The sequence below is a fragment of the Acanthochromis polyacanthus genome, chromosome 10, assembly GCF_021347895.1.
Source record: "Acanthochromis polyacanthus isolate Apoly-LR-REF ecotype Palm Island chromosome 10, KAUST_Apoly_ChrSc, whole genome shotgun sequence".
Taxonomy (NCBI): domain Eukaryota; kingdom Metazoa; phylum Chordata; class Actinopteri; family Pomacentridae; genus Acanthochromis; species Acanthochromis polyacanthus.
The window spans coordinates 5,200,506-5,213,321 of NC_067122.1; the positions used below are offsets into that span (position 1 = coordinate 5,200,506).

A 12,816-nucleotide genomic window follows, 5' to 3' on the forward strand; every position below is an offset into this window, starting at 1 on the left:
ATTCGAACTACAGAATTCTGTACTACAGCACCTAACTGACAGGATTTCTTTCTAATTTGACAGCTTGACTGACGGATGAATCGACCGCTCTGCTGACTGAGTGCCTTGTTGTCAATCAGACTGACACATCTGACATTACTATCAACCTGTATTTATACCTAGCTACAGATCCAGTGCCGCCAATAGCCAATTACTCACATTGATTTATGATACAGGCTACAAGTACAGCCTCCTTGTTAATCCCCAGACTTTACCGCTGGCTGTCAGAGTGGCATCCTGTCACTTTGTGTCAGCGGTTCTGGGTTTCGTCAAGCACAAAGCTGCACAGGAAACATCTCAGTGTGTTTGTGTGTGTGTGTGTGTGTGTGTGTGTGTGTGTGTGTGACAGTACAGTCCGGACAGAGTGAGAGTGTGTATTTCTGTGTGCAGGTGACTGATAGACTTCGTGTCCAAGCAGTAGAGTACATCAGATCTGACCTTGTTTGGAGGCTGTAGTAACCTCACACTGACTAAAACAACATGAGGTGCAGCTTAAAATGCCAGCCTGCATAGTGTATGAGTTTTAAAAGTGGTATTGATTTTTGTTATACACTTCAGAAAATGAAGAGAAGATACCAGCAGAATGAAATAAAAAAATGTAGTATTGTAGACTTTTCTGCAGACTCTGCTGCTTTATCTGTTACTGTTTTCTAAATCCCATTCACTACTGGAAACAACTGTACACTGCTGTTCACAAGTTTGGGGTCTCTTCAAAATGTCCTTATTTTTGACAGAAAAGCATTTGTTTTCAGTGAAGATAACATTAAATGAATCAGAAATCCAGTCTAGACATTGTTAATGTGGTAAATGACTATTCTAGCTGGAAACGGCTGATTTTTAATGGAATATCTCCATAGGGGTACAGAGGAACATTTCCAGCAACCATCACTCCTGTGTTCTAATGCTACATTGTGTTAGCTAATGGTGTTGAAAGGCTAATTGGTGATTAGAAAATCATTGTGAAGTTATGTTAGCACATGAATAAAAGTGTGCGTTTTCTTGGAAAACACAAAATTGCCTGGGTGAGCCCAAACATTTGAACGGTAGTGTACATGCTAAAAGTTTTAAATTTAGCTGGAGATTTAAACCATGCAATAGGGCCGGACAGCTACCCAGACAGTGCTAGAAAAAACACAAGAAACAAAGACAACTGGCCAAATTTTCAGATTTTTCAGTGACCATTAACACTGAAAATCCAGCATAGCAAAGTGGAAAATACAGCTTGGTTTTTGGTTTGGTGTAATTCCATTTTTAAACCTTTTCATCCGTTCATCCATTATCTATACACTGCTTAATCCTTATTTGGGTCAAGGGCGGCGCTGGAGTCTATCCCAGCTGACTTATAGCGAAGGCAGGGGACACCCTGTACAGGTCACCAGTCTGTCACAGGGCTACATATACAGACAAACAATCACTCACATTCACTCTGACGGACTATTTAGAATCACCAGTTAACCTCAGCATATGTTTGGACTGGAAGAAAGCCGGCATACCTGGAGAAAACCCATGCATGCACAGGGAGAACATGAAAACTGCATGTAGAAAAATCCCAGGCCCAGACACGAACCGGGGATCTTCATGCTGCAAGGCTACAGTGCTAACCACCATCCACTGTGCAGCCCTAAACTTTTTCAGTTTGAACCAAAACAAACAAAAAAATACATACATTTGTGATATTTGACAGGAATAGAGATAGTAGCCAGATGGTAATTTCACCTTGAAATAAGCGGTATAAATGTGTGCATGTCATGTGGACTTCCAGGTCATGAGAACACTTATGTAATGCACTGGCACCTAAAAGAAATGTATGCTGTGGAATAAATTCAGCAAAAGTTTGTAAATGAATCAAATACCGTGAAAAGTTGCAGAATCGCCTCTCTAACATCTCACTCAGGATAACTCACTATCATGAGCCCTGCTACAAAAACAATGCAGCAGGTGAAAGTAAAATATGTCCTGGGATCCATTATATTGTTCGGTTTGTCTTTTTTTTAATCTCTGTAATACTTTGTAGGAATAGCACGGCCCTGGTCTGTGACAGCTGTGTTGCTGAGATAAAGAAAATCCTCCTTTTATCACTGAGAAATAGATAAAGACTCTGCAGACTGTTAGTCACAGCAATCAAGGTGGACTCAGGTCCTGAGTCTTATTTTATATCCTCATGTTATACCTATTTGAAGAATGAATCCACCTTCATCTTCTTCTCTTCTTGTGGTTTCACCCTCTGTAAAGTTTGTGTGTGTTTTAGAAGTGCTGTCACTTCTCTGTATTTTCACTTTTTCATTCTCTCGCTTCCATGCCATTGTAGTTTTAGCCCTGTTCCCCTGGAATCTGTCGACTTTTCTGTAATGAACCAATATTTGATTTTGTCTCTTTTTTCGTCTGCTGAATTTAGAAGCTGACCTCTAACTTATCCCTTTCTGTGTCTCTTTTCCTTTGATTGCTAAGTGAATTGAAATATCTTTATGATAATGCCAAGACTTCCCCTATTGGGCGCTTTAAAGTTTCAAAGAATATGACACCCGTGCTTCCAAAACCACCAGCATTTATATGCGGCTGCTGCTGCAACTGCCTCGACTCATCCAAGAAGAGTTTTTACTGGATTTTGAAACCTGGCTGAAGGGATTAGCTTCTACTTGGTCAGAGAAGCAACAGTGCAGCCCATCATTGACATTGGATTGATAAGGTGGGGACACTCGGAGAAAAGACACAGGGAGAAACAGAGTGACCCCCTCAGGGTCAACCGAGTCATCCCTAACTTTAAGCTTTGGCAAAAAGCAAGGCTTTAAGCCTGGTCTTATAAACAGAGAGGGTGTCCAGCTCCCAAACCCAAACTGGGAGCTGGTTTCACAGGAGAGGTAAAATTCTCAATTCATCCCTCGTCTTAATGATATTGTTCCTCCAAGACTTTCCTTATGAGTAGCATCAAAAGCTCCAAGAATATTTTGTGTGTGCTTCCAAAACCACAAGTATTTATCTGCTGCTGCTGCAACCTCAACTCCTCTGAGAAGGCTTTTCACAGGATTTTGAAACCTGGCTGCAGGGATTAGCTGCCATTTGGTCACAGGAGCAGCAGTGCAGTCTGACACTGATGTTGGGTGATAAGGTCGGGTTTTTTTAGTATTCTGGTGTATCCCGGTTCACGATGAAAGAGGAAAGGACTTCCCCTAAACTGTTGCTGCAAAGTAATAATGAAGTATTTGGAAATGCTTGCCAATTATTTATTTAACATTGTTATGTTGCTTTTCATTACTGCATTTCCCCAAATGACTACAGTGTTTATTCCTAAACCAAGCCTTTATTTATCCTCACGTCTGAAGTTTTAATTGGAACGTGTCCATTGGGCTTTCCTTTACAATACACGATGATTCATGAAAAAACGATTTAGCTGAAAATACAACTACCACTCTGTATATTTTGTTTTCATGATTACAAGGACAACTTCCTGAGTTGTTTAGTTGTGTTTTCCTGTAATTGCTTTTCCACAGCTCTCCTGATCAGCAGCCCTTAAATTCTGACAAATAAAAAAAGACAGTTTTTTGTTTTCACCAAAACAGTCCGGCTGTTTTTGGCTGTTGTCCCTCTACATTATAATTCATTTTTCATAAAGCTGCTAATCTCTCACTGAGAAGCAAAAATCCCAAAGGAATTTAACTTTGAATATAAAACTAAACCTTTTAAGTCCTCAAATCATAACTGTCAAAAGAACACCGGTACATATCTTCATCTTATTCGTTGATTGAAAGAAGTGGTACCACACAAGAATAATTACTGATCCAAAATGTTGACTTGTTTCCTTTCTTTTTTCTCTCTCCATCAGGAAAATCAAGACCAACTACTTCATCGTGTCTCTAGCGTTTGCCGACTTGCTGGTGTCGGTGTTGGTGATGCCGTTTGGTGCCATCGAGCTGGTCCACCAGCACTGGATCTACGGTGAGACCTTCTGTCTGGTCCGGACGTCGCTGGACGTTCTGCTGACCACTGCGTCTATACTGCACCTGTGCTGCATCGCCCTGGACAGGTGAGACGTTCTGGTCTGGCTCTGGGTTTGATTTTGCATGATATTTCCCTATACCTGCGCAGATGTATTATTTTTACACATTCCAGTAGGTGTTATGCTCAGATTTGTGTTTTTGTCTTGTATATAAAGTGGTTGATACTGTGTGAGTTCAGTTCCATCTCGTCTGAAATCCTGTCTGCAAAATGGTGAAAGGAGGGTTGCAGCAGCTTTGTTGATATAGCAGGTCTCCATTCGTGTCTGTACAAACTCAGTTTAAGGACACGAGCATGTTTCTCACCACCAATTTACTCTGAGGCCAAAACATTAGTCAGTGAATGTATTGTCGAGCTCAAGTCGGGGCACAGTGCAATTTACTATTATCTGATTTAAGCAATGACCTTCGTTTCGACAGCTTTAATATTCCCTCCAGTGAGCGGACTTTCAGACTGATAGTGTGGATTGTGTGAGGCTGCAGACTGGATAAATTGTTTTCACTGTGTCTGCCAGACTGATGAAATTTATTTCACCGTAGAGGGGAAAAACATTTTGGCATTTCCTTCACCTTTATGGCACCGGAAAACAATTTCAACTGCAAGAAAGCACTGTAATAAAAGTTATTTATTCAGGCTCGTGTACACATGTGAGCACATACCGTATAGAGCTTTATGACCTTATACAACGGTCACGGAGAATCTTCGCTTTTCATTGAATACATGGTGTCCATTACTTTTTCTTTTTTTGTTTAAAGGCAGTAAACTTCACACCTCTACTGCATGTTTGTGTTTTCTGTTCTAAAATATTTCCGAGCTTTTGAGAGAGAGAAACTCTTTTTGCAGGGATATAAATCACATTGTCTTGAAGTTCAGAAAGTGTCTCTGAAGTCTCTTCAGATTTTAGGATAAAGACACTGTTTAAGGTTAAGGTATGGTTGGGGTAAACCAAAGAATGGCTATGATTAGGTTACGGAAAAACCTCAAGGAAATTAATCGAAATGCAAAATGATTTATATAGATAATTAGGGACAATTTGGAATAGAAAAAAGTTGTGGCTCAGTTGGTGGAGTCGATTATCCACTGATCACAGTGTTATTGGTTTGATCCCCAGTAGTTTATCTGTCAAAAGTCTGAACCCTAAGTTGTTCTCGGTGGAAGATCTGCCACCACTGGTGACCATGTAACCATTTATTCCCATCCACTATCAGCTGTTTGGTGTTTGGAAACTAATGCCAACATTTTTGGATTTCCAGGAAGAGTGTAAAAAACCCCTGATAAAACTGACTAGATGTGGTGTGAGTTGAGTATGCTCTGGAAAATATGCAACCTTGTCAAACTGTGAGTGCTACCACTCAAGTGTGTCTAGTAAACACACACCATGGTTGGTATTCATACCTAACTTATAATGACAACTTGCCAACTTTCATCTTAAAATTTGCCCAAATGTTAAGCTGAAATGTCCCAGAATCCAAACTGTCTGTGCCCAAGACTTATTACGCCAACAAATGATTATTTTCAAATACTATTAATCTATATGAGTTATATTTTCGAATACTGGCTTAGTTTTTTCATCTCTTTAACGTCAATGTTCCATAAAAATTGCAAAATTGGTGCTTCACGAGTCCCAAGACGGCATCATAAAAACATACTCAGTTTTCAATTACAGACAATACATCAGAAAATAGTAAAACATAAGAAGCTGAAATCAGATTTTGACTTTATTTTCTTCAACGCGTACTCGAGACTGATTAATGGATTACTGGAAAAGTTGGTGGTTAATTTAATAGCTGACAAGCGATTGATTGATCTTTGCCCGTCTGGTCATAAGCATTGCAGTTGGTCCACTTTGGTTCCGTCATACTGGGATACGGCCCTCAACCCAATAAACCAATCATCTCATCAAAGATTTTATACTGTTTATTGATTATCAGATTTATTCAGATTTTTCATTTTAATATGACCTTTGTCTTGTTAACCTGACTGCGTTACCAAGATGGCTGCTGAGACTTGCCTATAAGGACTTTGTGATAGCAAACAACAACAATGCAAACTTACCTACAAGCTGGAGAACTATTTCCGTTCACTTATTGTAACTCAACCAGTAGTTGTGTTTGGTTCATGAACTCCAGAGACAGGCTTCACTACAAGTGGTAGAGATATAAACTTTGTCACTGAAGATAGTTTGACAACGTTTGCAAATGTAAAAATGCACTTTTTCGCTCCAGAACATGGTCGAAGAGACTTTTACAGCTCACTCACCGTGGTGCTTTCTGGTCTTAGGCTTGGTACTGCGGTGCTGTTTGGCATTGGCAAACATTTTTAGCATTATGTTTCTCTCACTGAAATGCATAATGCATGAATGAAGTGTGCTGCGGTTGTAAAGATTTTGCTCACGAATGCCAAACCAAACTTTTGCCTTCTCTTGAGAATACACCGGGCCAGTCAGTTAGTGAATAAACTGCCGCTTCTTTGGAAAGTTCCTGTGATTATTTCCTCTGTTTCTTACATAGTATTGTTGCCGTCGGCTGTGTGCTGTAGATGGTAGCCTGTGATGTGAGAAAAACACGCCAGATATTCTAATTCTCACTCTGCAGACTCCAGGATTCAACATCACCTCAACTCGGAGCAGGTGTGAGCAAAAGTCTCCGTCTTATCGCTGTTTTAAACTTACAAGGATTAGATGTTCTCGCGAAATCTAAAAAAAGCACATTTCGGAGGAAGTAAACAAAAAATATTAAACCCAAAAGTATTAAAAGTTTCTGCGAGTCAGAAACTCAGAACTGGTTGAATATGACTTTCTGAACTTTACAAAAACAAGTGTTGCATAAGACTGCAGCATGCCGGCACCAGTCTGGCTGGGTGCTGCGAGAACGTCGTACTGTTCCATCATTTAGTAATGATGTGTCCATGTAACAACAGGGAGCACCCTTTAGGAATTCAGAAAAGACCCCTGTGACCTCCCACCGAAGCATGATAAAGAAAATAGCTAATGAGCATGACCGTTATCTCTCCACAGGCTGCGTCTCGCTTCCACTTACATGTGTTTTTAATGCAGAGCCACAAACACACGATAATCTCCAAATTAGAGAAACCAAAGATGCAAAGCTCAGCAACAGCAAAGGAGGAAATGGTTCCTTCATTAAATTATCTCGCCGGAGGAGCTTTGTACTCCTCTATACATGCAGCTGCCTCCACATCCTGGCACGACACAACTTCCATTACCAATTCTTAGTGAGGCAATCATCCCTCATTACCCCCAAGTTCCCCCTGTGAATCACATCACATCTCCTATAGAATGTATCTTCCGTCTTTTTTAAATTTATTTTAAATGTCTGCTTCTTTCATTATTGTTGCTGTTGTTTCTTCCAAGCACAAGGGGACTCTTTTGAACTGCTTGTAATGTGACGCAATGTACAGTCAGATGGTGTTGTTGAATTCTGCACCTTTCCTCTTAGATTCTTCTTACTGCTTTCTCTTCTTTTGCATTAATTGAGTTCATTCTGAGTATTAACTGAAACAATGCACAGATCGTGTAAAACTTAATGGACTATGCTCTGAAGCTGTAGTAACGTATCATTTTCATAAGAAAGGAGACAAACTACATCGGCAACATTCAATCAGTGTTTCACTTTAGTTTGTCGAGTCACTTTGAAACCGTCAAGCCGTAATTACAGGTTGTCAGGCTATTTAAGAATCCCATCGTGTCTGAGGTTTCATCAGACCCAGAAGGTCCGTCTTTATGTAAAACTGCAGGATGAGACCACGAGTTAATGAAACCGTCAGTCAGTTGCAGCAAAATGTAAGAGATAGTCTGGAGGCCTGTGTATTACAAAGCTCAGATTAAGTGTTTCTCGAGACGTGCACCTGCTCTGGATATTGCGTAAATGTTCTGCTAGATATTTTGAACATGCAATAATAACAAACAGTCGCTCACTGCAGAACAACAGCAACAAAAGCACCAAAGATTAAAACAACTCCTGGCAGATTTAGCGCCGGATTTGTCGGTAATCTCTTTCCGCTGCCGTAACTTGGAATCAAAACCTCTTCTCTGTTTAAGAATTCATCTGCCAGAGTGAGATAAATGCAATGCCAGTCACACACAAACAAAGATTTATGGATTAGAGAACAGAGAGCGATAGAGCTTCCTGAAAAAACATCTTTGACATGAACCATGCCAGTGATTTCCTGACTGTACTTCATTTCATTAGAAAAGTCTGCTTTTGTAGCTAACCAAATGAAAACCATGTTGTTCTCCTATTGTATGTTAATGCACATTATTTTCTGTTCTTTTTACCAGTGTTCGATTTGCATGAAAACGGTAAAGTCATGCAAACTTTTTAAATTTATTTGCCAAAATTTGCTTGATGTACATTTCCAAAGCCCAACCAAAATCTATATTTACTCAAATGATAGAACATAGCGTTGAATTACAATCTATATTTTCAAGTTTACTACACAGAACACTGATCCTAAACTTGATATATGTAGATTTCTAATGTAAAACAGACAATATCATTAACCGACATCCGCAAATTCAGAAATATATTAAATGATTTTTAACCCCCCAAGCTAAGTAGCCTCCTTTTTGTTAATCTGACGCTCAATTTTCTAAAAAAAAAATACAACAATCACAGTAACAGATTAGCAGCACACCCGAGCAACAGTGCTACAAGATGTGTAAAACCATTTCTTAAAGGATTTTTCCCACATTTCAGCACCAATTCTGGTCTAAAAACATCGCAGAAAACAAATTACACAAACACCATTCGCTCTACAATTTCACCTCTATTACAAACTGAACTGTCCCTAAAAATAAAACTTTACTACAGTGAGGATAGACTCACTAATAATGAATGCAGGTTTCGACAAAACATTAACAGGAGCTGAAGTTCAGTTTGTGGCTTTCAGCTGTTTGTAAGGGTCTATTCTCTGAGTTTGTTCAATATCTATAGCATCAGACAGCAGCAGGATCTATAGAAGCATTTCCAAAGACTCCAACTTGGGCTTTTCTACACATATGGACCACACTAAGTAACTTGTAATTATAAGTTATCCCAACAGCTAGCGACACATTAGCTGAGCTTAGCATAAAGAACTGCTAACCATGGCTTTCAGCGAGGTTTGAACAACTTTTTTGGTCATTTTTTCACCATTCTGAACATTTGTTTTATTAATGTTCGACAAGTTTCACGTCATTCTTTATGAATTTCTATTACTCTGCCCAAAACTTGAGTCATTAGCAACAATTTTTGACTCATTATAGACACATTTTTATGAATTCTGGGAGGTTGTGAGTCATTTTTGACACATGTTCAGTGATTGTGGACAATTTAGTGCAGTTTTTGTACATATTCTGGGCCACTTTCAACAGTTTTTGACTAATTTTGTTCGAACTCTCCAGAGTGAGTTATTGTCTAAACCCAGTCTTCTTCATTGCGTGCTTTCCTTTACATCAGACAAGTGATCAGTCACCTAGAGTCACAGTTTATCAGTTGCAATTAAATCATTAGTTTCATACCTATTGTCCTCAGGCTCAGTCCTGACCTCTATCACAACTGTTATTTGGACAGTTTCATCAGCTTTAGATGTCATCTTTTGATTATTTGTACATTTCTAAGCATTATGCATCAATTAGTGCCCTGTCCAATCTCACTTGTAAGACAAAAAACATGAACACAAAAGTTACTCATGTCTGAATGACAGAATGACATCACTTTAACAACCCGAGGAAGCAATGTTAAGCATGAAAAGTCCATTACATGCTCCTGCTCTGTAAGGATAAGCAGTAGTTAATGGTGATGAAAAATAATGTTTATCAACTCAAAATGTAACTGGAAAGTGATGACTGGGCATCAGAACGCTGCAAAACCTTCGACAGTAAAATGACAAAGACACGCTCAACCCATTCCTCGGTGGGAAATTCACTCCTGCTTGCTTTATGCAATTCTAGCAAGTTCCCAGAGCCTTCTAATTGATTTTCATACAATGTGGTTCTTTAATGTAGTCCCTGAATCCCCAGGCTGTTTGGGGCTCATGTTGAGGTCATGGCTGAGAGCAAGGGCTGCCATTCTTAATGAAAGAAGAAGGATGAGTACTCTGAGAGGCAGCTCTGCCCCGTAGGCGCAAGCCGGGGCAAAACACACTAATGAGGGCAACTGAGATGCTCCATAGGAAAAGCAGAGGTTAAGTGCCTTAGGTGAGGGCACCTTGACCACACAGGGTTGGAAACAGCTTCTGATTTCCCCAGACTATTTGGAGATTTGGGGCCACCAACATGCAGCTGAAAGTGCAAATTGTTTTGTGTCAAAAGTTGATTCAGGCTGCTGCGATGGGAATTGGGAGTTTAATTTCCCTTTTTCACTAACGGTGCATACCACAAAAGTCATAGACTGGCATTCACAAAGAAAGAAAGTTGAAAAAAAAACCTTCAGCAGCAAACGGACACGTTGCAAGAGCAGAGACCGCAGAGGTCAGCAGGCAACTCGGTGACCCTTCTTCTGAAAGCAACTGCACACTACAAGTAATAAAAACTGCCAAAGGATGAAGAGAAGAAGAAGAAAAGAAACAACGAGAGAATGAGGATTATATTAAGAACAATGAAACAACACCATACTTTGGGAGTTTGCTCTAGAGACAGCAGTTATGCTTTTCTGCTATAAAACATCATTCCAAGGGACTTTTCAGTTGATTCATCCTCTTTATTGTGATTCTAAGAATGACATCACAAATAGAAAGCACTATGACGGATGCCCATTTCTACTACTAAGGGCTTCTCTACTTGCTTGAAGGGTATCCTTGATGAACGAGCGCAAGTAAAAGACTGCCTTCAAGGTGTTCTCTGATCCCTTCGTGGTGTCACATAGTAATCGTTAAATTCATTTCTTTTGAACCGCCAACATGAAATAATTCTGTTCTGTCAGCGTACGGTGTTTAGCTTACAGAATCTGCTGTCACAATGGCAAAAGCTTTGACTGAAAGTAAAAGAAACTTGCTATCTTACTCTCTAATGTCCAAAATATCTTCAGGTTTCTTTTTGTTTTACTTTGCTACACCGAATAGCCACAACATTAAAACCACTGGCATAACGTTTGTGTAGGTGTTGGGGCAAAGATACAGAATCTCTGGAGGCTTCCGGTGAAAGCTAGCAGATCTTTTGGGTCATGTGGGTTGCAAGGTTTGGCTTTGGCCTCGATGGATTGGACTTGTTTCCCGAAGCATCCCACTGATAATCCACTGGATTGGGATTGAGACAGTTTGGAGGATGCATCAGTGCCTTCAGCTCTTGGTTGTGTTCCTCAAGCTGTTCTTGAGTAGATTTTGAGGTGCAATGGGACACATTGTCTTGCTGGGGGACTGTTGTTACCCAAAAGGAATGTTGTTGATCTGGATCAGTGTTTAGGCAAGTGCTACATGTCAAAAGAACTTCCAGATGAACACCAGGACCCAACTTTTTCTAGCAAAAGGTTGCTTTAAAGAAAATCAATGTTGTACACTTCAGCTGTGGATGATTTTAATGTTGTGGCTGCTCAGTGTGTATTAGATGGGGATGGATAGAAAATGGAGGAGAAGCTTCAGATATACAGTGAAAGCTCCATATTTTAATGTGAACCATCACAAGTAATTTGGTGCTTCAACTGATCCAAGCTTCTGACATGTATTTTCCTGAACGTAACCAGAAAGGGGGTGAAAACTGAAACTAATCAACAGAAAACTAAACTTAAATCTCAGATTGATGGTCCCTCTTTTGTCATGCAGGGTAAGTTATGCCTCCGTCCTCTATACTTTGACTTCTTCCAAAGACTATTTTGTTTTCTTTCTCAATTTTTAGTTGTTATTTGAAACGATCATAAAATGAAATAATAAAGTGAAAGAGGGAGACAAAAACTTAGCACCCATTTTTAATTTTCATCTTTATAAAACCCAAAAAAGATATCCAGTTTGCATTTTATTTTGTTCATTTCATTAAAATTGCACTTTTTTACCTTAAATTATTGTCCATGTTTTTGGCTGACTTCTAATTTCTACCTCTGTATGTGCACTTTCTTTTAAACTGGACGCCTTTCCTTTGACGTCACAGAAGAAAAAATCTGTTCATTTCAAAGCTAAATTTCACTTAAGATGCAACTGCGAATTTATTTCAGTCATACAGGAACTTGTGGGGACAGAGTCGATTCAACCTGCAGGAGAGTGTTTTAGTCTCCAGCAGCAGGCAGCTTTAAAGCAACCTAGAACCAGCAAGCCTTTCTTTGTGAACGTCAGCCTAAACAGACGAGCTGGTGCAGGCAGAGCTGTAGTTCAAAGATCCAGCCTCAAGACAGCTTTTGGCGTTTTTTGCATTTTGACTGCCAGTGGGCTCCATTTCAGTGGAGAAATCGCCTTCCACCAGAGGCTCGACCCCTGCTGCCGTTTGGGGTTTGAAGAGAAGCCATTGCACGTGAATACAAACTGGAAACGCCGACAGGCAAAGAATGCAGTTGAATATGTGCAGGAACAAACACTGTCAGGGATCTGTACACTGATCCACATGCACACACACATACGTTCATACAAATGTGTGTGTTTAGAGCAGGCTGGGTGACAGTGTGTTTTCCATCCGGAAGGAATGTTTTATTTGTCTGACTCTCTGTCTCTGTTTACGGGAGGATGAGGAGCAAACGCTGCCAAGAGTTCATCTCAGAGTTAATTATTGTTGAAGCATGATGCTGGATTTCACTGCCTCACCAGTTTGTTTCTGTTCTTAATTGAGATTATAATCTGCCTGGAAAAAATATAATAAAACAAAAA

The 12,816-nt window shown here is 39.8% G+C and overlaps 1 protein-coding gene across 1 annotated transcript in view; it reads left to right on the forward strand.

Annotated features, from left to right (window-relative positions):
• htr4 (5-hydroxytryptamine receptor 4) overlaps positions 1 to 12,816 on the forward strand; it is a 232,801-nt gene that overhangs the window by 127,006 nt on the left and 92,979 nt on the right. The window contains exon 4 of the mRNA XM_051954489.1: positions 3,860 to 4,060. Within this exon, the coding sequence (XP_051810449.1) occupies positions 3,860 to 4,060 (201 nt within the window). The remainder of the gene's footprint in view (positions 1 to 3,859; positions 4,061 to 12,816) is intronic.